Here is a 25582-nt window from a genome sequence, read left to right as displayed (position 1 = left end):
TCTTTGTGTTTGCTCTTCCAGATGCAGTACCGTGAGCTGAAGACCGACCCCGGTCAAAGTCCAAACAAACGCAGGAGGACGAACCTGAGCTAGCCGCCGCCGCCGCCGCCACCGCCACCGCCGCTGTGGCTCCGCCCCGTCCGTCATCATCATCCCTCTCTAACTGTACACACTGTAAACTATCTTATTTATATATTTCTGCTCTATTTTCATTATCAACAGAAGTTCTGTGTTGAGTTGATTTTTTGTTTTGTTACTGTGGAAAGATTTATTTTCTAAACCCTGTAAAGAATGTTTTTAATATCTTTTATTTCTTGTAACACACACACACACACACACACACACACACACACACACACACACACACACACACACACACACACACACACACACACACACAGAGGATGTATATGTGTTAATAATGTACCTGTGTGTGTTATAAAGATGATGCATGTGTGGCGTGTGCTCCTGTTGCATGGAAATGTTGCATCTCTGTGTTTTTTACTTCTTTCAGTTTGTCGTGTGAGTTTTTACCTCGTCGTGTCGTCGGTGTCTGATGTGACTTTAATATAGAGTTGCATGTTTTACTGACACTGTTACTACATGTATGACAATATTTACACTATCAGAAGATACTTTATATGCAACACATGTCAGGGTTGGAAAAATCTACAGAACAATTACAGTAGCATGTCGAACAACTAGAAAAAAAGCTTTTATTGGATTACAACCTATGAAGCATTTTTTAAACATTTTTTTACAGTTGGAACATAATTTAAAGGGGCATTCTGACATTTAAACACATGTACGGTCACTTTTAAAGGGCTGCACAGTCGGTGGAAACACTTGAAAACTGTTATTTTTAGCCTGATGTGACCTTTTGTGGATAAGAAGACGGAGCTGGACAGGAATGAGGGGTTAGCTGATGCTAAGCTAACAGAATAAAGTAGAGCTAGCTTAGTTTGCAAGGTGCATATGTAGTTTATGGGATGCAAGAAACAAAGACACTATTCAGCGTTTCTTTTCAGTACTACTTTTTAAAGGTCTTCCTGGTAGTGCTCTGTTAGTCGTTGGTAGCCCCGCCCCCTGCTTCCTGGTCTCTGTGATGCTAAATGGGACCATAATTCGTAAAAAGAAACATAATGCTGTGTTGAGGAAGACTTGAAACTACAGATTGAGACCATAAACTCATTAGGGAAATGTTTACAGGGCGAATAAATCAGCTGAGACTCATCGGACTACTTTGTGCAGGCAGTGGAGTCGCCCCCTGCTGGACTCAAGAGAGAATGCAGGTTTTAAACTTATGATTTGGCACCAATTCTCAAATCTGAAGATTATGATGTCAGTTTGTGAATTTAAATTGAGATTTCTCAACTCTGAAAAAAAAATCACTCTGATGATATTATAGAATATCCAAAGACTGCTCCGTGTCTTCACTGTAAACCAGAGGGAAATAATGTTTCTGCTCTTTATCTGGCAGCTTCACTTACATTTAAAATTTTGATTTTTATGCACAAAATGTGCGAAAAATTATAAAAATAAGATGATTTAAAAAAAACATAATTTTTTTTTCTATTGTTAAACCAGAAAATAAATCCTCTTTAGTTCTGATGTGTCTGAAAAGAGAGAATATGCTGATTTTTCTTTAATATTTTTTATATTTTTCAAACATTTTAAATTTCTATGTTAAAGATTATGGGATGTTTTTCCTGCATGTCCGTGTAAGCTGTCATTCGTACGTGTCAAAGTGTTTTGCATGACTCAACTTATATGCAAGAGCATTTACAGATACTGAATGTGAAGTTGACCTGTGTGGTGTCCAGATCCACCTGAGCTCCAGGTAAAGAGAGGACCAAGCTGCTGTACAGATCTGATGTTATAATGTTTACTCTCTCTCTCTCTTTACCGCCGATTCGTCACTTCTGTCATCTGTTTCGGATTCCTGTTGCACCATTTGCTGCTGTTGAGCAATTTACTGCCATAAAGTCAGGACCGACTTTAACGACTGTGTAGCATTTGTCTGAGAAAATATATTTCTACACAAGCATCTGACTCTTGTTGTTTATTAGGAGTACACAATATAGAATGTATGAAGGTCTTCTGTTGAAACAAATCAAAATACAGCATATTTAAATGATAAGACGTCTCATATATCTTTAACTTCTTCCAATAACTCCCAAAATACCAACAAGGTTAATCATAGTTTTGAGTTTTTGACTTCTAATTTTGTTTAAGACAACTGCACATTTGGTGCTAGCTTAAAGCTCCTGTGAGAATTTTTTTTAACTGGTTATGAAACAAACTAAAACTAACAGTAATGCCTTCTTATGGTCCATGAAAGTGAACTAGACTATGAGGAAAAAGATTTACAATTTCTAATTTGTAATTTTTTAAACGTCTGTAACTGATACAAGGGGGTAGGTGTCAGACGAAGCAGAAAAACCCTCCTTTTCACTTTATCCACAGTAAATATTCATTATGATAGGTACATTTTAATGTTAACAGTGTATTTTTTGGTCAGAAAGCATAATTCACATGTGTGTTGGACAGGATAAGCAGAGATATAGGAGTTTTCACTTTGTCCACAGGGGGCGCCAAAACAGACACAAACAAACTTCCTCACAGGAGCTTTAAAGTGACTGAAAATATCTGCAGTCTATATGAAAAGTAAAGGAAGATTATCAGTGTTGGTAAAATAACAAAACTATGTCAATGGTAATATATTCTCAGCTATGTTATGTGTAAAAAAACAAACAAATTTGTTCATGTTTTATGTTAATCAATGAACATTAAGCGTTTATAAATAGCACACTAACATCAGTTATTTTTTTCTGAACTTCATATATAAACCTAATTATAACTTCTACATGTCTTTGTATCACTTAGATTTGATAAATAATATTTTTTTAACTTTATATGTTTAATAAATCTCCCATGATGCTTTGCGAAACAGGAAACATGGCGTCCTCAAGTGTCATGTAGCCGTTAGCTAACACTTCAGCACTTTTAGTGTTTTAAAGCCTTGTCTCTTAAATATTTGTCTAATAATCATCCTAAAAAACATGCCGAATTATTTAGAAGTAGTTCTTCTTTCATGTTTTCCCACATTCATGGGGACAACTATCACTGGATTACTTCAAGACCGAAGAGAAATAAAAGTATATCGAAGTCCAGAGGAGTTCTGGAGTTTAACATGGCAACCTATTTCTCTTGATTTTGGAGCGAGTTTTTCGACCTTTATTCGAAGTCAGTCCCAGATATGAAGACATCCTCGGTAAGTTTGAGTCTTAATGAATCCAAAAAGAGAACTTTTATGTCAGTGATGTAAGATTTCTGTGAGTAATGAGTGTGAGAAAAACTGGTTGTATCACCAACGAAACCCTGTTCAGAAATCGCGCCATTTCTGGAAGCGTCATCAGAGTTAGCATCTCTTCCTCTGGGGTCTCCCTGTCACCTTATCAGGATCATTTATATACATTAAAATTATTTTTTAATCACAATTATTTGCCTTTATTAGTATTTTTTAATAGAGTTTATTTTATTAAGGCGTTGTTTTCTTTTTAAATTGTTATTGTCAAAAACTTTATTATGAGTTTTTCTATTATGCTGAATCAGGTTAAAGCCTACTTTTTTATTTTAAAAAATACAAAATTGAGAGGTCTGTTTTGTGCAATATCTACAGAAGAAAATTAGCGCCACTGAAAAGATTTTTTTTTTAATTGTTAAAAAAAAATGGAGGGCATGTGAGCTAAAAATAAATAAAACAAATTAAGGTGCTTTTTAAAATTATAACTATGATAATAAACTCTAATTTTGTAATAAAAATAAAACAAATGTAAGTTATGTTTTTTGGCATTTCTGCCTTTATTGGATAGGACAACTGGAGACAGACAGGAAATGTGGGGAGTAGAGAACAGGGGAAGACATGCAGGAAATGATAGAGGTCGGGAGTTGAACCTGGGACCTCTGAGATAAGGACCAGAAGGTTAGACCACTTGGCCAATGGCGCCCCAATTCTGGCATTATTTTAAAATCTCACAATAAAAAAAAAAAATGGTTTCCTTACGCGCCCTTATCCTCTTCCGTAAATCTCTTCTCTAATTTCTCATCAGTAAATATACTTTAAAAGCCACTTATATAGGCTGCAGTATTATAACAGGTGTGGTTGTATTTTATCTTGCAGGGCTATTTCTACTTCACTAATAGAATCATTTTCCTCCTGCTCATGCTATATGAATACAGATTGTGTATCAGCTGACTTTTGTAGTAGTTTACTTTATTGAGAGATAAAAGCATCATACACAAAATCAACATTTTATGATTTAAAGGACCTAAAGAAAGGCTAATAAAACTAACATTATGGCAATTATGGATGAATACATGAGGGGAAATAGTCATGAATTCAGTCTTGTTGTAGAAGTAGTTAAACCCAGTAATTAATGAATTAAAAAAACAGTGAATCCAATTTTTCTGGGCTTCATCTTTGTCAGTCTGTAAGTCACAGTTTTGACCACTAGAGGGCCTCATTAGATTTCCATTTCATTCCCCTGAGGTGTATTTAATCATGTTGAGATGTTTATAATGCCCTCAGAGGAGACTAAAAGCTTAATCTGTAACTCATATGAGCCACATGTTGAGGTTTGTTGTGTAAATAATGATTGATTTAATGCAGTCTATGTGTTTCAGTTCAGATCAGATGAAGATGAGTACAAACAGTGAAGTTTCTTTCTGTTTAACAGCAGAAATTTCCTAAGACTCCCACTTTCTAGTTCTTTTCAGGGAATCATGCATATATAGGACAGCTTTCTTTAGTGGATGAACACTGGATTAAAGCAGCAGTGAGTGATGGAGGAGAAGTCTTCTTCCTCTCCGTCACAGTGAGCATCTTCAGATTTATTCCTCCGTGCTGAGCTCAGCTGGATTATTTATGTGCACTCTGTGACCTTTTCACTGTTTCACACTGTGAGGCAGACAGCTGTGTCATCAGAGGGTCTCACACTGACTTCATCTCAGAGACTGGAATCCAAACACTCTGACAGGAGAGCTGAGGAGTTCACAAGCCCCGCCCCCTGATGGTTATCATCCAATCACAAGTCAGGAACCATAACTTGTCACAGCAGGTGTGTTAGTGTTTACATTCATCCTCCTGGTGAAGAGCTACTGCTTTAATATGAGAGATGATGTGCAGACAGATCATTTAAGGACTTTTTAAGACATCAAATATAAGAACTTGTTTGTTGCATCAAACATTAGCTGCTAAAATAAGCAAACAGGTTTTAATTCTTAAAACTGAGATGCTAGATTTCTTAGAGTATATATTTTTATATATTATTTCCTGCAGATTTTTACATTAATTAAATAAACAAAATAAAAACAGTCCTTTATAAAATGTATACACATGTAAAGTGTAGCAAACAGCTTTTGGTACCTTTTCAGCCAATAAATATAAACATCTATTTATATAATATTAATTTATAAAATTCTTAAAACTCTGAGAGGATCAGAAAAAGTCAGAAAAAATTATTAAAATTAATAGTATTTTTTTTATAAAGCTGACCATGCAGAATGTCAAATAAACATAAGACACTTGTGCTCTTATGAGATGAAACCCTCCTCATTATGTCCTCATTGGAACATTAATGCTCTGCTGATAAGTTATAAAACACACCACATGGCCCCCAATGTCCCCAAACACCCAGGCTTGGACACAGATACAGACGGGCAGCACGTCATCAGGGTTTGAAGTGGGCACCTCCCTTCATGAGGGCAAAGTTTGTCTCTTGATATCTCAGAGAGGCTGACAGTTAGCTACAGCATCCCAAAAACATCTCTGTCTTTAGGGAGATATTAGAAAGAGTTTGGGGGGAAGGCAGAGCACAGTTAGACTGTACGCTCTACCTTCTCTCACTCCACCACTCAAATAAGGGAAGAGAGAGTAACAAAGATAAAAGTATGTAGAGATGCTTAAAAGAGGGCATGGAAGGCAAAGATAGGTAAGAGGTTTTTGGGGGCTAGAGCTCAGCCCTGTCTGATTCGGCTGGACGCTCTACCTTCCTCTACTCTCCTATTTTCGTGAGGGAAGTGAGGAGAGAAGAGAGACAGAAAAAGATGCCAAGGTTAAGCTGTACACCCTGCCTACCCCATCATTTTTTGCTGGTGAAGAGAGGAGGAAACAGACAAGTTTGTAGAAAGATGATTGGGACAGCAGAGTCAGAGTGAGACGCCTGTTTGGGCTCATCCACGCAGGGTTAGCCTGTACACTCTACCTCCCCCTACTCCCTTAATCATATGAGGGAAGAGAGAGACAACAGGAAGACACGTTTGTAGAAAGATGTTGGAACGAGGACAGGGGTGACAGAGCTAGGGTAAGAGGTGTTTTTTGGACTTGGACTCACCCCTGCTGGGTTCAACTGTACGCTCTACTTTCTCCATGCTCCTCAGTTTTCATGAGGGAAGTGAGGAGAGAAGAGAGACAGAGGAAGATCATCTGTAAAAAGAAGATGGGGAAGGCAGGGCAAGTGTGAGAAGCCTGTATGCTCTACCTCCCCCTACTCCCTAAATGTCTTGGGGGAAGAGAAGGGAACTGAGAGAGGAGTTTGCAGGAAGAGGACAGGGATGGCAGAGCCAGGATGATATGTTGCTTTGGGCCACTGCACACTCCACCTCCCCTTACTCCCCCATTGTATGAGGAAAAAGAGAGAGAGAAAGAAAGAGTCTGTAGAGAGATGTTGGATAGAGGACAGGGAAGGAAAAAAGCAGGGAGAGAAGCCTGTTTTGGTTAGAGTTCACTCGTTCTGGGTTAGGCTGTACGCTCTACCTCCATTTCTAGAGATGGATAAGAGAAAGAGAACGGAGAGGAAAGTCTGGAGAGAGATGTGAGAAAGAAGACATGGAAAGCAGAACCAGGGTGAGAAGCCTGTTTGGGCTCTACCTCCCTGCTCCCCTACTCTAAAATAAATTAAGTAGAAGATACAGTCAGAGGCTGAAATGGCTTCAAAGCATGTTTAGGATTCATTTGTTATTATGCACCTTTGACTTCTACACCTGAAATAACTCACTTTGATTATCAAGCTTTCCAAACATTTAGAGAGACACCCATGAAGCCAAATTTGCATATTTAAAGACCCTTTTGCTGCAGTTACTTTAACATAGCGTCAGTCCACCGTTGGCTAATTTGATAATAATGCATCATAATTTAATAGCCGTGAATGTAAGCAGGTGATTATTGGAAGTGAAACCCTGAAGGATCAACTTTTAGAGATTTTTGGAATCAACATGAAAATAAAAATGTGCAAAAACAACATCAAATATTTAAATTAGATGTTAAAAAAAGTTGTTACAAGGACAAAAAAAAAAACAGTGAAAAAGTTCTGTAATGGTAAAAAAAACACCTGTAGGACCATGCCTCTGTAGTGGAAGTCACCGCATGAACTCAAGATCACTTGAAAAAGCATCATCTGTGAACTGGATAGTGATTAAGTTAGATTTAAATATTTGTGTTGGACTCAGGTAAAGTGGAAGTAAACCTCTAAAGGTGTCTTTAAATGACGTCAGAGCATCACATCAGGTCATGTGTGTTCCTTTATGCCTCTCTCTGTGAAGCTGAAGTTATGTGAGGACATGTAGAGACATTTCCTGCCTGTCTGTCAGTCAGAGCACTTGTTGGTGCTACAGGCTGTACCACTTCATCTCCTGCCTGTCTGTCTGTCCCTCTCTCTCTCTCTTTCTCCCTTTCTCTCTCTCCCTCTCTCTCTCTGTGTGTGTGTGTGAGAGAGAGAGAGAGAGAGAGTGTGAGGCCGGCCGGTTTGTGCGCACATGCTCAGTGGGGTTATTTTTGCGCACAGAGGCTTTAAGAGCGGAGCTGCTGGATTCAGAGGAGCAGAGAGGAGCGCAGAGACACGAGCTGCACGGAGGAGAGAGAGAGAGAGAGCGCGCGCGAGAGAGAGAGAGAGAGAGGAGCTGGAAGCTGAACCGGCCATCAGCTGAGTGTCTCCCCCCCACAGATGAGCCACCACAGACCCGGCCGCAGACCCGGCTCTGTGCTGGGCAGCCGGAGCTAGGACGCATGTCCGTGCGCCCCGCGGCTCTTCCATCATCAACTTCTCCTCCTCCTCCTCCAAAGACTCTTTCTTTGATCCTCTGTTTGTCATCCCTCCATCATGGTGCTGGGCAAAGTGCGGGCCTTGGCGGTCTTCTTTGATAGTCTGAATGAGAACAACCTGCCCGTGTTCTCCGGAGGGGACCTGGTGTCCGGGAGGGTGGTGGTGGATGTGAGCGGGGACGTGCGCGTGAAGAGTCTGGACATCACCGCGAAGGGAGTCGCCAAGGTGCGCTGGACCGAGTCCCGGAACGCCGGAGCGAACACGGCTTACGCGCAGAACTACACGGAGGAGGTGGAGTACCTGCACCACTCCGACACCCTGATAGGAGAGGAGAGAGGTAAGGAGTGTGTGCATCTTTTGCTGCCACGCGTGTTTTCACTGTCAGCGGGGGTCAGCAGGGCCACGCAAAACTTCTGACACCAGCTTTATCCTCCACACACACACACGCACACACACACACACACTTACAATCCTCCTCCTTCTGCTGCTGCTGCGTTCATGCGCGTAAACACCCCGCAGAGCCCCGAGACCTCCTTCAGACGCACACTGTGGTGCTGATGCAACAGCTGATCCGCTGATGCGTACCCCCCGCACCAACACTCCCTGCACTTTAAAACCCCACTGTTCCTCCACGAAAACACACACACACACACACACACACACACACACACACACACACACACACACACACACACATATGAGAAGTAGACTCTTTTTATTCTGCTGCAGGACTCAGAGAGGGGAAAGTGAGACGCTGCGTAAAAAAGAAGGAAATCGCTCCAAAAATCGAAACCGGATCGACAGTTTGGTGTTTTCCACATTTCGTGTAACCCTCTAACTGATGGGGAATTAACGTTTTTACTGATGACATCCTGAAGTAGGCTAGCACAGGCAACTCCCTTTGTTCGAAGCGGTTCAAACCTGTTCGGAAACTGCCAGAGAGGGAGGGGAGGGGGGAGGAGGAGAGGGAGGGAGGGAGGACCCGTCTGACTCTGACTGAGTGTGTTATGTGTGTGTTGTGTATGTGTGTGTGTGTGTGTGTGTGTGTGTGTGTGTGTGTGTGTGTGTGGAATAAGGTCTCAGCTGCTGGTTACCACTTCCTCCACCTGTGCTGGTTTTGTGTTGTGCTTTTTTTTTTTTAAACTTTGTTTATTAAAGGCCCTGTAGGGAGTTTTGAACTGGCTGAGAAACAGACTGAAAATGATACTGATGCCTCTTTATGACCTTTAATAGCAAACAAGACCATCAGCAGCAACACTGACACCTTCTCTGATGTCATTGTTAAAGGTGACATATCCTGCAAAATGTTCTTTTTAATGGTCCTCTCCCTGAAATCTGTGTCCCTGTCTACAAACCCCCTGAAAAGTCAAAGACTCCATTCTGCCCCTGTTCTGATTTCTCCACCTTTCTGTAAATGTGTGCTGAAACCAGTCGTTTCAGTTTTCAGTGTTTTTCATACGTCACAACGCCATCCGGTCTGTAACAGGAAGTCAGAGCTCGGAGCTTGTTCAGCCCATAGACTGTATAAAATACAACTCAACCCCTCCTCCGTTTTTCATTCCCTGCACACATGTGTGCTAACAAGGAGCTTAGGAGGGAGGCATGCTAGTTGTAGGCTGTCTTAATAAACACAAAGGTCGCTTTGACTCCCCACGTCTGCAGATTTGAAGATCTAGTGGATGATTTTTATTTCGCATTGAAAAGTGCTAGCGCTAGTTAGCATAGCCACATAGCTACATGTCCGTCGCTGTGTATCAAGACACACGTCGACATACTGATAAATAAAACAACAAGAAACACTAAATCTGTGACCAATGGTTCAGAAAGGTCCTGCTGCAGGCGCCTCTCCATCAGGATCAGATTCTGGATCAGATTCAGAGGGTTGAAGTAACGCGGGTCTGTGAGCAGCCGTGTATATTCAGCCAACATGTAAACATTAGATCAACGTGCTGGACAGCCGAGGCCACACCCACTTCCTGAGGGGGCGTGGTCAGAGAGAAAACAGACTGTTCTGAGCAGGGCTGAAGAAGAGGGTTTACAGGCAGACCAGAATCTGATTTCAAAGTGTTTTTATGAGCATAAACTTTAAAGACATGTTTTGGGGACCTCTTAGACCAATATATGTTGATGAAAAAGAGCAGAATATGTCACCTTTAATGCCTGAAACCGCCCTGAGGGGGTAGGTGTCAGACCAGATGATGGACATCTCGCTTCAGAAACAGCCTTTATTCGACTGTTTTCATGGAACATAATCACATTGCCTGATAAAGTTGACGTTAAAAGACAACAGGATGAGGCTTTTGTATAGGACAAGAGATAAGAGGTATCGCTTTGTCCACAAGGGGGCGCCAGAATTGATACAAAACAAAAGTTCCTCACAGCAGCTTTAAGTTTTGGGTTTATACAACATATAAACATGAACACACACACATATCGACAAACTGAATTCGTACAGACAATACTCACATTAACCCCACCCACACCCACCCCCCGACCAAGACCACATCCTAGATACAGAGCAAGAAAGGAGATTCAGGAAGAGGAATAAACAGAAATAAACAAGATGACAAGGCAACAGATGGTAATACAAAAAGAGAATATAAACAAATAAATAAACAGATTAAGATCCAACACATCAGCATCGTTAACAGCAGCAAACAGGCCAATCAAGTGGACATCAACTCCTTTACAAATTCAACAAATGGGGACCATGCTTTAGTAAATGTGTCAGGGAAACCTCTCAGTGTATGTCTCATTTTCCTGAGTTGGCGCAGAGATAGCAACTCATGCACCCATCTTCTAAAGGGAGGGGGTTTAGTAGACTTCCAATTCATCAGAATGAGTCTGCGTGTGATGAGGCTGCTAAATGCTGCTGCTTTCTTCTGTGCATTTGTGGCATGAGTCTCTGTGAGTGGGCTTAAGAGGCGTATCACACAGGGCAGAAAGGCAGTCAAAAACCGAGGACCACAAATTGACCAAGGAGGGACAAGACCAGAACATATGGCCCAATGAGACTGGGTTATTGCACCAGTTGGGGTTAACAGTGGGATATATTTTGGCTAACCTGTCGTGTGTTGTGCTTTTAAAGCCTGATGCAAATGTGCTCAGGTTCAGTTTCATGTAAATAAGAGCCGTTACATCAGCGCTGTGTGTGTGTGTGTGCAAAACCATCACCTGCTGTTCCGCTGCTCACTGCTGGACTCAAATATAAACACACAATGAGATGGGTTACACACTGAGGCATGCATTCAGACCCTGTTTGATGCATTCAGAGGAGTGGGGAGGACGTCATGAGCAGGGACTCTTCAGACTGTCTGCAGGGGAGGAGGGAGCATTTTTCGGATTTCATGGGATGTTTGCTTTGCTTTGAGTTTCCAGGGATGATTTTGTAAATGTGGAGCGTGGGTTTGACGTAAGAAGGTGTCGTCATGAAAGAGGAGAAGTCCCCGCTCTTCTGAGAAACAGACATGGAAAGTTTATTTCAGGGGGAAATATGTGATTCAGTTTGGATTCGCTGTAATGTTCAAGATCAGAGATTTGGTTGAGGTGTCTTTCTGTGCGCACAGAAGTCAAACTGATGATCTAACAGCTCTCAGCCGTGCCACAGAAGATGAAAATAAAGCTTAAAGCATCACTGATAGAATAAAACACTTTGCAAAAATGACTCCAGTCCAAACTGAGTCTGAAAAGGTGTTTTTCCAGCATGAAAACCTCAACCTGATGTTTGTGAACTTGAAGAAAAGACGACGACATCTCTGCAACACATCACCTGAAACAACCAGCTCTCTGAAACCTGCGCTCGCTCTGACAGACGGTTCGGTTCAGTTCAGTTCAGTTCAGTTCAGGCGAGTTTAAGCAGCAAACCTCTCCGGGGAAGTTAGAGAAAAGTAAACACAGCAACACTTTCCTGCAGAGGACCTGAGCTGCAGGGTTCAGGGTGAAACTCAGGTGTTTGTTTGACACGTTCACACGTCTCTAAATATTGACAATCGTGCACGTTCTCAACAATAAGGTCACGTTGTTCTCCAACCCCGGGGAGGAGAAACTCTGCCTCTATACGTCGGCTGTCTCTGCAGCTCTCAGCTCCATCACATGATGGACCTCAGGAGAAGGAGCTCGGTCCTTTATCATGAAGGAATGCTGAAGGTTCACAGGAGCTCGATGGAAGAGTTCACTCAAGTATCGGACGATATGAACTGAGCACTGATGAAGTGATATCAGAGTTTATGCATGTACGAACATCATGCTACAAAAATGTCTTCAATTCAACAAGAAGCAGATTACTCAAAGTGATAAACGCTGATGATTAAAGTCATGCATTTTGCATGTTTTAAACCTCTAAAAGTCCTTTTTATTTTCATTTTGGGACGATTAAATGTTCAAAAGCTTTCTTGTTTTGTCCAAAAACTCAAAGACCGTCACATTAACGTCACACAAGAAGAAGAAAAGCAACAAACCCTCCCACAGAAGACTCTTAATCTGATGAGCGCTGACATCTCTGCTTGAAAAGTTGACCTACATGTTGATTCAACTTTCTCTGAAGTTGCAGATGATTCAGTTTTTTGAATGTTAAAGTTGCAGAACACATGAGAACACATCGACCTGCAGAGGAGCTTTGGATGTTTTGGAGGATTTGTCTGTTTTTGGGAAGTGTTCTGAAGAAGAGTAAAACTGTGAAGCTGACTTTGGGAAATGAAAGCCATGAGAGCCTGAATAAAAAAGCTCTGAGTGTGAAAGATCTGCGCTCCTGTCAGCACCGACTTCCATCACCTCTTCGCGTGAGAGTTTCAGGTCCACCTGGAGTTCACAGTCGGTATGGGACACCCTTCCTCCCCCTCTTCTTCCTCTCCTCCTCCTCCTCCTCTCACGCAACACACCACATGGTTGTGCTCATGTGGGCAGGGGCTTGCCGAATCTGCACCAATCAGAACGCTTGCTGTAATTCATGTCAGGCTGTCGGCCAATGGGAGGCCGAGTTGCGATGCATGCGTTGGAGTTTCCAGCTGAAGGAAGCTGCTCAGTCTGGTTCATACCGGTCTGCTCCTGCTCAGACTGTGTGCCGGTGACTTGACTTAGGCGTGCACACACACACACACACACACACACACTCACACTCACACTCACACTCACACACACACAGGCTGTTTATGACATCTCAAACATACGAACAGACAGATATGAGGGTGAAGCTGAGCGGTTGCTGAGCTGGCAGAAAGCTGAAGTTCAGCTGGTTCAGATTTTCAGAGACGGTCTGAAACACAAACAGAGAGAGAAATGAGGAAGTGATAGAGGTCGTGTTCTTTTATTAAAGGGTGTGTTTGTTCTGCAGCTCTCTTCACGCCACACACAGCTGCAGCACAACACTTTGTTTTCTCCTGCAAACCGTCCAAACATGGAGGAGTGTGTCCGTTCAAAACAGAGAACTGACTTTTAATGAAAGTTTTTGGTGATTAAACTCAAGTTTAAGTTTTATGTTTAATTTAAAAAAAGAATAAGACCACAGCTGGAGGAGAACAAACACTGAGCCATAAAGACAACTACCTCCAAACAGTCAGATATAATTGCACAGTGTTTTTAAGTATGTTTTTAAAGTGTCTTGTGTTTTATTCTGATTTTTAAATGTATTTATTTTATTTTTGACAGTGTTTTATGTTCTGTGTGGATTGGATTGAGCATGTGATGTTATGTTATGTTATGTGAAGTTACTTTTCTTATTATAACAAACTTTTAGCACTGTTTTAAATTGTATTTTATTATCTTTATTAGCTAGCTTCTTATCTTTTTTTAGCTTTCCTGTTTATCTGTTGTTTTCATTGCTAGGGTCTGAGAGAGAAATGTAATATCAAATCCTCAGTATGTCTGGTGCATACTGCAGTTTTTGACAATAAAGAAGACTTTTTCTTTTTTAAATATTAAAAGCTTTTATTTATTACCTTAAACAATAACAAAAGTTTTACAATATAACAAGTAAGCGTCTTAGAAAGGACTTTGTAACACTTCAAAAAAGACGTTTAAAAAGTTTAAAAAGTAACGACTACAACGACTTAAAAGATATGAATTTAGTATCTTAAAATCATGTGACTAAGTTACATTTCTTAAAATTTTTTAAAGCTTTCTTTGTTTTAAATGATCTCACACTATAGCAAAAGTATCACAATGTAACAAGTAAGCGTCTTAAAATTCACTTTGTAACACTTAAAAAAAGACGTTTAAAAAAATGAAAAGTAAAAACTACAACGACTTAAAAAATATGAATTTAGTATCTTAAAATCATGTGACTAAGTTACTTTTCTTAAAAAATGTAAAAACTTTTTTATAATGATCTCAGACTATAGCAAAAGTATCACAATGTAACAAGTAAGCATCTTAAAATTCAATTTGTAACACTTCAAAAAATACTTTTAAAAAGTTTTAAAAAGTAAAAACTACAATGACTTAAAAAATTAGAACTTAGCATCTTAAGATAAAAATGTAGCCTCTCATTCATCATAACCAAGCATTTGAATACATGATGAAGCTACTCAAAATGCCGACTCAGCTTCTCAAAATACTAAGGACCAAAGATCTCAGAAATGTTACAAAGTTTCACAAAACAACAAAACAAGTTACAAAGTATCAAAACAAAGACAAAAAGTTACAAAGATACAATTTAGAGTCCAAAAGAACACTTTTTATCTTAAAAATAAAGACATAGAATGTTAAAAAAAAAGGAATATTTAAGTTTACTGATGCAAAAAGCCTCTAATCAGCAATATATTATTGCAGAGTACTTTTTTTTTTAAAATCAGTGTTTTTAAGTTTTTTTTAAAGTGTCTTGTGTTATATTCTGATTTTTTTAATGTATTTTATTTTATTTTTTACAGTGTTTTATGTTCTGTGTGGATTGGATTGAATATGTGACGTTATGTTATGTGAAGTTACTTTTTGTCAAAAAAATTAAACACTTTTTTTATTACCTTAAAACAATAACAAAAGTATCACAATGTAGCAAGTAAGCTTCTTAAAAATGACTTAATGTTTCAAAAGTTTGAAAAAGTAACCACTACAATGACTCAAAAAATGAGAACTTAGTATCTTAAAATAAAAATGTAGCCTCTCGTTTATAATAACCAAGCACATCTGAATACATTATTTAGCTACTCAAAATGCAGACTCAGCTCCTCAAAATACTAACTTTGACGAACTGATGACTGAATCTCATAAACCAAAGATCTCAGAAATGTAACAAAGTATCAAAAAATGTAACAAAGTTTCACAAAACAACAAAACAAGTTAGAATGTGAAAAAAAGTTACAAAGTATCAAAAACAAAGACAAAATGTTACAAAGTTACAATTTAGTGTCTAAAAGAACACTTTGTATTTTGGAATAATGACGTAAAATGTTAAAAATAGTGCTTCAGTGTTTGAATATTTTCGCTGAGTGTTCTAAAAAGCCTCTCAAACAGCAAACAGCTGCAGTGTGTCCTCCTCTCAGTCAGCACACCCTGGTTATACCTGTATTATGCAGAAAGGTGTGACCCTGTTCAAAGAAGTCCTCTGAGGTGAAGATGAAGTCACGTGATGTGTCAGTGGGACATGATGTATAATGTATGAGCAGACAGTCTGCAGGTGTGTTTTAATACACTCCATGTTTGTGTTCCAGACGAGGACTGTCCAGAGGAAGGTCTGACCGTGCTGCACCCGGGTCTTCACGAGTTCGCCTTCAGCTTCAACCTGCCGCAGATGTGAGTACCGCCTGGGTTCACTGAGGGACTCTGACTTCAGTGTATACGTTTGAGAACCAGTTCTTCCAGAAGTTATAAACTACTGTCAACATGACATTATTATCGTGTTCTTAACATCCCACCGTGTGTTCCTGTGTTTTTTTTTCATGCACTGTCCTTAAAAAGTACAAACTTTGCATGAAGAATGCATATAATTCTGCACACACCCTGAATGACTTTTAGCTAGCAGACAATTCTTTCTGGTTACAACAACTCAAATTATAATTTGCATAATGACTTTGTGTTTCCTTTTGCTGATTTTTCTCTAAATTCTTGAAATTTGTCTGAATATTGGGATAAAAACAGGACAAGTATTCACATATTTTCATGACTGATATGTGCAGAAATATTTGGAATATAAACAAAATACTCATTGGACGTAAGTGACTGTGAATCCTTTTTTAAGGCACATAAAAAGTAAAATATTTTCTTTTGCAGTGATCTTATATTTGCACAAAAGGAGGTGAAACTGTCAAAAATGTTACTTTTTTAAAAGGAAGTTTAAAGTTTCAGCCCTCAGTCGTCAAATATTCATAAAAAGGTTCAAAGAAAATGTAGAAGGGCTAGATGTTGAGGTTTAGAAACATTGCACCGAAGTAGAAAAGTTCTTAGGAGGTTATATGGATATGAAGAAGACAGTCAGATGGTTGTACTTCCACAGATCTAAGTAGGTTGAGTTTTGAATGCAGTTTGTGCTCAGAGTGCTTCCTGCACATCCAGTGTGAACTCAGAGTCATGTACAGGACACGGCCACAGACCACCCACCCTTCCTCACCCTCCTCTTCCTCTCTCCTGTCAGGGCTCTCGCCACTTCGTTCGAGGGGAAGCACGGCAGCGTGAGGTACTGGGTGAAAGCTGAACTGCACCGTCCGTGGCTGCTCCCGGTCAGAGTGAAGAAAGAGTTCATTGTGTTCGAGCACATCGACATCAACACGCCGCTGCTGCTGGTACGTCCCTGCACGTCTTACTCTGAGCGCTCTCTCTGCTAATTACTTTCTCTGTCAGTGTGAGGAAAAGGACACCGCTCTCATGTCTGTGCAGCACACACAGAGCTGCAGTTAGCTGTTCTCCTCTGTTTCCAATCTTTAAAGCTCGACTGATTTCAGCCTCATATTTACAGACAGATAAAAGAGTAGAGTCAATCTAATCATCTCTATGGAGATCAGATTCAGAGGACCAGGAACACTGAAAAAAGGTTTTTATAGGGAGGTCAGGCCATTTTTATCATAATTCTAACATCAAAGACAGAGTTCTAGAACTCTGAGATCAAAGACAGAATTCTAGAACTCTTAACCCAAATTCAGAATTCTAGAACTCTGAGATCAGAGACAGAATTTTAGAACTCTAAGATCCAAGTGAGAATTCTAGAACTCTGAGATCAAAGAGAGAATTCTAGAACTCTGAGATCAAAGACAGAATTCTAGAACTCTGAGATCAAAGACAGAATCCTAGAACTCTGAGATCAAAGACTAAATTCTAGAACTCTAAGATCCAAGTGAGAATTCTAGAACTCTAAGATCAAAGACAGAATTCCAGAACTTTGAGATCAAAGACTAAATTCTAGAACTCTGAGATCAAAAATAGAATTCTAGAACTCTTAGATCAAACACAGAATTCTAGAACTTTGAGATCAAAGACTAAATTCTAGAACTCTGAGATCAAAAATAGAATTCTAGAACTCTGAGATCAAAGACTAAATTCTAGAACTCCGATCTCAAAGACAGAATTCTAGAACTCTTAGATTAAAGAAAGAATTCTGACAGAATTCTAGAATCCTCATATTAAAGTCAGAATTTAATAAAGGCCCTGGTCCTCCTCCGTATGTCTCTCTCTGGTTCATGTGTTGTAGAATAACTCCTGAAGTGTCTCTGTCTTTCTGAGTGTTCAGGATTTGGATATAAAGGTCTATGAATCCTGTTTTCTGTGATCAGGCTCCTCAGGCGGGTACGAAGGAGAAAACCTTGTGCTGCTGGTTCTGTGCGTCCGGCCCGATCTCCCTCAGTGCCAAGATAGAACGAAAGGGCTACACACCAGGTTAGTCCCACCTCCCTCCACCTGCTCCACCTTTTCTTCTTCTTCCTCATCTTTACCTTCTGACTTATTTCGTTTCTCCCTCAGTCTGACGGACTGATCTCTTCTCCTTCTCTCCCAGGCGAGTCCATCCAGATCTTCGCCGAGGTGGAGAACTGTTCTTCCAGAGTCGTGGTTCCTAAAGCTGCTCTGTACCAGACTCAGACCTTCTTCGCTAAGGGGAAGGGCAAGCAGATCCAGCAGCTGGTGTCCAACCTGAGGGGAGACCCTCTGCCTCAGGGGAAGAGCCAGAGCTGGGAGGGCAAGCTGCTCAAGATCCCCCCGGTGTCCCCGTCCATCCTGGACTGCCCCATCATCAGAGTGGAGTACGCCCTCGTGGTGAGTCCACCGCTTCAGTGTGTTCATCCAAACTCTCATTAGATCACATGAAGCTGCTTGTGATCCCTTTAATACACACACACACACAACGACACACTGATAACGCTCAGAACTGATCAACAACCAGCCGACTGATTATCTGAAACAACTCCTAACATCAACATTTAGAACCGAACATCCTGCTCCCTTCAGAACTTCTCTTTACTCACTTTTTATTCAACTTCTTTGTTTGTTTATTTAAATAAATAAAGGTTCAGTCACATGTTTAATATTTTCTGTGTTGGCGTCTCCCTCAGGACGTCAGAAATAGCATTTTGAAAAGCAGTCTATAAATTTAGGTTTTAACCTTTAACACCTGCCATCTCGTGACTTTATACTAGATTATATTTCACACTCAGACGAGTCACATTAGTAACACAACCTGGTGTCAACCTGAAAACACATCATCAGGTAACGTGTTCACTAAGAACTTAAAATAACAGAAATAACCTGCAGACACTAAATTCAACTTTAACTTTGGTTTCATTGTTTGTTGTTTTTCCTCAATGTTTGTTTTTATTGGCAAAATGCAAACTTTACAACACAGGTCGATACTCAAACATGTTTTTATATTTTAAACAGAATCATACATAAAATTAAATTAAATACATTTGTTATAAAATTAAATTAAATGTAATAAAAATTAAATTAAATTAGAATAAAATAAAATAAAAAACACAAATACAAATAAATTAATTAATTAATTAATTAATAATAATAGCTGTAATAATACTAAATATATACATACATACATACATATATAAAAATAAAATGAATGTAAAAGATAATATTAATAAATAAAATAATTTTGTTGATGTACTTCTAATAAGTAAACAGGTAAATAGCTGAATAAAAAAATACATATAACAATAACAATAAAAATTAGAAGAAGAGTAATAATAATACTAAAAATAAGAAAATATTTTTAATATATTTCTTTCACTGGATTTATACATTTTTTTTTTTAAATACCTTATGGTGTCAATGTTATTCTTACATGATACATTTCTTACTGGTTCAAGCCTTGTTTGAATTTTTTTGACCCTCCACCCATAAAAAAATCAGAAAGTAAATTATTAAAAAAAAGAAAAGGTATATGAAAATAATCAAAACTAAGATTAAAAAATGTCTAAATAAATATTTTAGATTTATTTTTAAAGCACTTTGTTGCTTCATTGTTGAAAACTTCTCCACAATTAAACATTAAAAACTTAAATTTCTCTGATTATCTTCTGATTTTTTTAACCACGTGTAAAAAACATCTGATGAGAGGAGAAATTAAACTTTACTTTTGACTTTTTACCTGCAAATAATTCACATAACACATTCTAACATCAACAAATAACTGACCCTCAAATAACTTGATCTAACCCACTCTGAGTCTGCTTCAACTTCCTCATAAATCAGATTATTCAAAAGAAAATGACGAATATCTGCTGCTAAAAATCTCATATATTACCCATAAAGAGTCTAACCTCCTTAAAGTACACTAAACACTGACTCTTATTTATTCCAAACTTTATTTTACCTTCTTTATTTATTATAAGCTATTTGTTATTTGTATCTAGACTGTACTTCAGCTGACAGGTTTTAAACGTTGATGTTTTTCTGACTCCTTAGATTTATTTTTGCTTTTTTTTAGGGCAAATTTGTCGATCTGATGCTCTGTGCATTGAGTTTCTTTAACTTATAAACCCTAAAAAATAAAATTATAATAAATACAAATAAAAAGGTATAAAACCCTCCCTCTCGTCACCAAATTCAAAGCGTTTAACATCCTACTAAAATCCTGCTGAAGAGGAAAAAAACACCAGGTGACCTACATGAAAATAACTCACCTAAAACATCCTGCAAACAACACACCAGCTCCCATCTTCCAAAGATGAATAACAAACAGTTCACAGAACTCCTGAATAACCTGCCTTCATGTCCTACTCTGTCCCGTTTGTTCTGAATAAAAAGCTCTTTAATAAATAAAGATCATAAACCTGCAAAACTAGTCCTCTCTGAACATCCTAATAACCAAACTAACAGATTCAAACAACCAGAAAGAACTGACGACAACACCCCAATCACAGCCCCAATTAACCTGCTGCAGACGCCCGGCTGCAAACATGCAACACATGTCAGAACGTCCCCTCTAATAACACGCTGAGAAGACACAGACTCATCGCTCACTGAGCAATTATCTGCTGCAGAAACACACGGGGTGGGATGGATGTTCATCTGAGGTCAACATGACCGAGCGGCGTCATGATCAAACTCAGGAATCTACAGATGCATGAAGATAAAGTGCAGACGCTCTGGATAAACAGATAATAATGGAGGTTTTGTTGAAGCCTGCAGACGTCAGGTGTGGGGTGTTATCATCATCTGAGGTATGATGATGATGATGATGATGATGATGATGAGTTCAGGTCATGCTTGTTTTGATCAGAGAGTGTGGAGTGGTTGTTTCAGCACACAGCGTCCTGTCCTGTCCCGTTTGATTTAAACGTCTCATGTGATGTGTTCATGATAATCCGTCTCCTCCTGAGGAGCAGACATGAACAGGCAGAACTGGCTCCAGGAGGATCAAATGTTTGACTGTTGTTAAAGTCAGAAACACTCCCTCTGTGTGCCTCAGGTGTACGTGGACGTTCCCGGCGGGCTGAATCTGTCGCTGTCATTGCCGTTGGTGATCGGGACCATACCTTTGCACGCCTGCACCTCCCGCACCTCCAGCATCAGCAGCAACTGCAGCACTCTGAGCTGGCTGGGCCTGCAGGAGCGGCCTGAGGGTACGGATGGCGAGCACAAGCATGCATGTCCTCTTTTTTTACATCTTCAGGCTGCATGCTCAGATCTCTAACTGACGTGTGTGTGTGTGTGTGTGTGTTTCTTTTTCTGCAGCTCCGCCGAGTTACAGCGATCTGGAGATATCAGAGTCTGAAAGGCGGGACTGCCTGCAGGGATGTGATAGGTCTGACGGCGAGGGAGAGGACCCGGGATCTCTGCTTACATACATCACAGAGTTCAGATATCTGCCCCCGCCACTCTACTCTGAGGTACAGCTAATACCCACACACACACAGATACACAGATACACACACACACACACACACACACACAGACACACACACACACAGACACAGATACACATGCTGACTGGAATGTGACCAAGCACATTTTTTATTCCTTCTGCAGAACCAGGCTGTAAAATAATTCATTTAAAACCCGTCCAAACAGGAAACATGAAACTCTGCAGTGAAAATAAAAACAGGAATAGATTTAGAATCTGTCTCACTCTGAAGAAGAGTTTAAATAAAACAAAATATTAAATTAAGAGGTAATAAAAGAGAGAACAACATTTCAAGTTTTACTGAAGAGTTTTCAAACTTTCTGCTTGTGATGCAATAAAAGAATACACATTTATTAAGGTGACATAAAATCATAACATTTATAGGCATAAGATGTAATTTTTTAGAGTACAAGAAATCAAATTTAAATGCAATAAAGAGTGAAAAAAAATCATCTAAAATGCAAAAAGTGGCGTAAAAAATAAAGTTAGGGTGAAATGAAAGAGTGGAAAATATTTAATTTAAGTGCAAAAAAAAAAAGATACAAAATTCTAGATTATCACATGTGATGTTTTTTATTTATTTTATTTCTCAGTTCTTTTTTTTGGTATTATAATAATTATTATTATTTATTTATTTTTATTTATTTGATTTATTTTAATATATATATATATTTTGTATTGTTATTCTTATTGCTTTTTATTTTTACATTTCCCACTTATTCATCTTTTAAATATTGACCAATTTATCTTATTATTTATTTATTTATCTTTTATTTTAAATTATTATCATTTATTATTATGGTTGCTTTTTCATTCAGTCACTCATCGTGTTTCTTACCCAAAAAATATCTTTAATTGTTAACATTTATCCTTTGTATTTAATGTGAAAAAATTAAATAAAAAGATATTTGAAATTAAAAAAAGATACATTAAAAGTTTACAAACAAACTACAATAAAAGTATCTTATGAAATTAATACAGCAGAAAATAAATGTATCAAATTTTAAGTTCAGATTCAGCAAAAAAGAACAACATATTTAGAATCAAACAAAAAACAATTAAATTCAATTAAAAAAAATGTTTATCATGCTTCACACACAGTTTGACAAACACTCATGAAAAATGTCAGATTAGGACGAAATGAGAAAAATATTCAGAGTGCAAAAAAAAGAAAAAGAAAAGAAAACCTGAAAAAGATTCAGGACAAAGTGCTGAAAATATTCAGAGATGGATCATTAAATGTGTTCTTCAAATGTTCAACAGAAAGGATAAAATATGCAGCCATGTTTTAAAAATCCAGAAACAAATATCCAACTGAGAGGTTTCCAAAAAATCCTTGAAAGATGGATTAAAAACGCCAAGAGGAAAAAAACAAGGAATATTTTAGGAGTGAGGAGGGAACGTCCTGCCACCAATTTAAATCTGAAAAATGAAGAATGGTAATTAAAGAATTGGGGAAATAAATGTCTTCAAAGAGTAGAAGAGTTCAGCTTTTACAGTCAAGATTCAAAATGTAGAACGATGCAAAATAGAGTTTGAAGAGAGTGAAAGATCTCCAGATGCTCTGATGAAGTCTCCATCTTTAAAGATGAGATGATATTATCTGTTCAAGATCTCTGACAGAGTTAAAAATATCAGAGTTTGGAGAGAGTCCAGAGAAACGCAGCAGCAGACATCATGTGAGGTTCCTCCAGCTCTCCGTCTGATCCAGCTCTCTCTCTGACCCCCCTCCCCCCTCCCTCAGGTGGACCCCTACCCCGACCCCGTGGAGGTGTGCGGGCCCGCTGACGTCAGGAGACCCGACACGTGTCCGTCCCGCTGAGAAGAGCCCAGAGCTCCGAGGGCTTCTGCACAAACACGACACCGTCACCCCCAGCTTCTCACCAGATTATATATCAGCATAAATAACGCCGGACCCTCCCTCACGGGGGGGGAGTCAGCTGAGAGAGGATCGGGTGACCACTGACATATGGACCAGGGATTTCGAGCCATGCTGGATGTTCCGTATCCTGCGCTCCAGACGAGGCGAATTCAAAGGTTCTCTCTCTGACACCACTATGACTCTGAGGAGGCCCCAAAACAAAGATGGCCGCTGGTGGTCAGAGGACGCCTCCTCCCGCCTCTCAGAGAATTTTGCACATACCGTTGTTACTGTTTTTCTATGGGTGGGTTTTATATTCTGCAGATCGCCGCAGGCCTATATGCTACAGTAGATTCTGTCCACAGATGTAAACATTTAAAATTTAAAGGCACAGTAACGACAGGATAGAATCTGTCTGTAGAAACACACGAGATGTTCGACTTCAGGTGGCTCCTTTAAGAGAACAAACCCAGACCGAAGACGCGCCTTCTGACGATGACCGCAGAACGGTGTGATCAACGACCACCTTGAGTGCTTAAATCAAAGCTCAAATAGTGTGTGAATGTGTGTGTGTGAGAGAGTGTGTGTGGGGTTTAAATGACCAGGTATGAACTGAAACAGGGTCTAGAGAAAAAAAAGCACAACTCCGACCAACCGAGAGAAAGCACCACATGTGGCCTGCTGGCTCTGCTCCGGTCTGAAGCTTGGAGCTCGACATAAAGTCAAAAAGATGAAATGTTTACAGAAGAATTTATCAAATTGAGAATGTTGTTCAAACATGAAATCTTCCACCTGAAACTTCAAAGTACCAAGTGCAATATATTTTTGTATTTGTGATTTTTTGCACTAGTTTTTCATATACGCTGTTGCTGTTTATTCCATTTCTGTGCATTATATATTATTGTCATGATCTTACTGCTGTCATGATCAACTTTTGATAAAATAAAAAGTTTATTTTATAAAATAATTTGAAGATTACTTCCTGTTTTTACTCGTGAAGTACGAATCCTGCACCAAAAACTGCACCTCCTCTCTCTGTCTTGAGTTTGCATGTTATCCTGCATGTGTAGATGCTCCAGCTTCCACCCACAGTCCGTAGACATGCTTATCCCTCCTTGACAGGGTTGAAATGTATGGTGGCCCTGGTGGTCAAATGCACAAAGATTGAATTCACTGAAAGCTAAAAACATGAAATAAACAGCCAAAAAAAATCCCTGAAACTTAAAAAATACACAAAACTCACAAATATCTTTATGGAACATTTCATGCAAAAAGCAAAAATATTTTGTGAGAGTAAAAAAACATTTTATAAAACACAAAAATAAAAAAAGCAATACATTTTACATGTTTAAAAATATTTTAAGGAAAGTCAAAAGAATATTTCATAAATTGCAAAAAAAAAAAATGTCATGATATGCAAAAACATTACTCAAAAATATATTTTTTAAACACAAACATTTTTTTTAAATCACAAAAAAATCAGAAATTGTAAAATAATTAAAGAAACTAAAAGAATTGTGAAGTGGAAAAAAAAGAATACAAGTTGTAAAAATATTTAATGAAAGTCAAAAAATATTTCACAAATTGCAAACAACATTTAGGATGTGCAAAAATATTTTACAAAATGCAATAAATAAATTTAACTCAAAAATATGTTTTTTTAACACAAATACATTATTAAAAAAAATCACAAACATTTTAATAATCATAAAAAATAATTCATGGAACTCAAAAAAACATTTATAAATTGAGAATAAAAATGTGTTACATGCAAAAAAAAATTCCAAAGTGAAAAGGCATTTAATAAATCTCAAAACACATTTCATAAAACTCAAAATCGCAATGAAAAAATCAAAATATAAACTGCAAAATAAAATGAATTGAACTCAAAATACTTTTTATGCAAAAACATTTTTTTTAAATCACAAACATTTCAGAAATCTTTCAAATATTTCATGAAACTCAAAAAAGTTGTAATCATCTGAAGTGAAAACATATTTCATGAATCTCAAAACAAATTAAATAAAACACAAAAACATAAAAATAACAAAAAAATGTTAAATTGAAAAAAACTTTCATGAAATTCAAAAACATACTGAACCCATAACTCATTGATTTAAAGAACTAAAGTCATAAAAACATTGAATTTGTAAATGAATGTTTTTTTGCAGCAGTGAAATGTTTGTTGCAGTTTTAGAAACCGGCCCTCATAATGCAGGTTGAGTCTCAGCTCTCAGTGTAACTCAGTATTTGTCTTTCTGTTCACTCGAGCTTTAAACCCTGACCGTCTCTGCTGTGTGGTTTCTGCTGCAGCTGCTCCTCCATCCTCCTCCTCCTCCTCCTCCT

At 38.6% G+C, this 25582-nt stretch overlaps 2 protein-coding genes across 12 annotated transcripts in view; both read left to right on the top strand.

Annotated features, from left to right (window-relative positions):
- Positions 1 to 2047, top strand: part of mctp1b (multiple C2 domains, transmembrane 1b) — a 38838-nt gene extending 36791 nt beyond the window's left edge. For 5 of the 9 annotated variants that reach the window (XM_034710277.1, XM_034710275.1, XM_034710276.1 and 2 more), the window contains one exon: positions 22 to 2047. In XM_034710277.1, the coding sequence (XP_034566168.1) occupies positions 22 to 93 (72 nt within the window). In that variant the 3' untranslated portion in view covers positions 94 to 2047. The remainder of the gene's footprint in view (positions 1 to 21) is intronic. The other 4 variants (XM_034710278.1, XM_034710280.1, XM_034710281.1 and 1 more) reach the window with 1 other exon arrangement.
- A 904-nt stretch (positions 2048 to 2951) lies between these two features.
- arrdc3b (arrestin domain containing 3b) lies at positions 2952 to 24195 on the top strand. 3 transcript variants are annotated; one of them, XM_034710290.1, is made up of 10 exons: positions 2959 to 3274; positions 4972 to 5120; positions 7845 to 8439; positions 15746 to 15827; positions 16666 to 16813; positions 17798 to 17900; positions 18019 to 18275; positions 20941 to 21094; positions 21207 to 21361; positions 23120 to 24195. In XM_034710290.1, exons 3-10 carry the CDS (start codon positions 8160 to 8162, stop codon positions 23195 to 23197), a joined length of 1257 nt encoding a protein of 418 aa, XP_034566181.1. In that variant the 5' UTR covers positions 2959 to 3274; positions 4972 to 5120; positions 7845 to 8159; the 3' UTR covers positions 23198 to 24195. The 3 variants fall into 3 exon arrangements, 2 of the variants coding, with proteins under 2 accessions (XP_034566181.1, XP_034566180.1); XM_034710289.1 differs by lacking the exon at positions 4972 to 5120; XR_004635026.1 differs by lacking the exons at positions 4972 to 5120; positions 7845 to 8439 and having other exon boundaries at positions 2952 to 3274; positions 17985 to 18275.
- Positions 24196 to 25582: the final 1387 nt, after the last annotated feature.

The sequence above is a fragment of the Notolabrus celidotus genome, chromosome 19 (assembly GCF_009762535.1).
Source record: "Notolabrus celidotus isolate fNotCel1 chromosome 19, fNotCel1.pri, whole genome shotgun sequence".
Lineage (NCBI taxonomy): Eukaryota > Metazoa > Chordata > Actinopteri > Labriformes > Labridae > Notolabrus > Notolabrus celidotus.
This window is presented reverse-complemented; position numbering and strand designations above follow the sequence as displayed.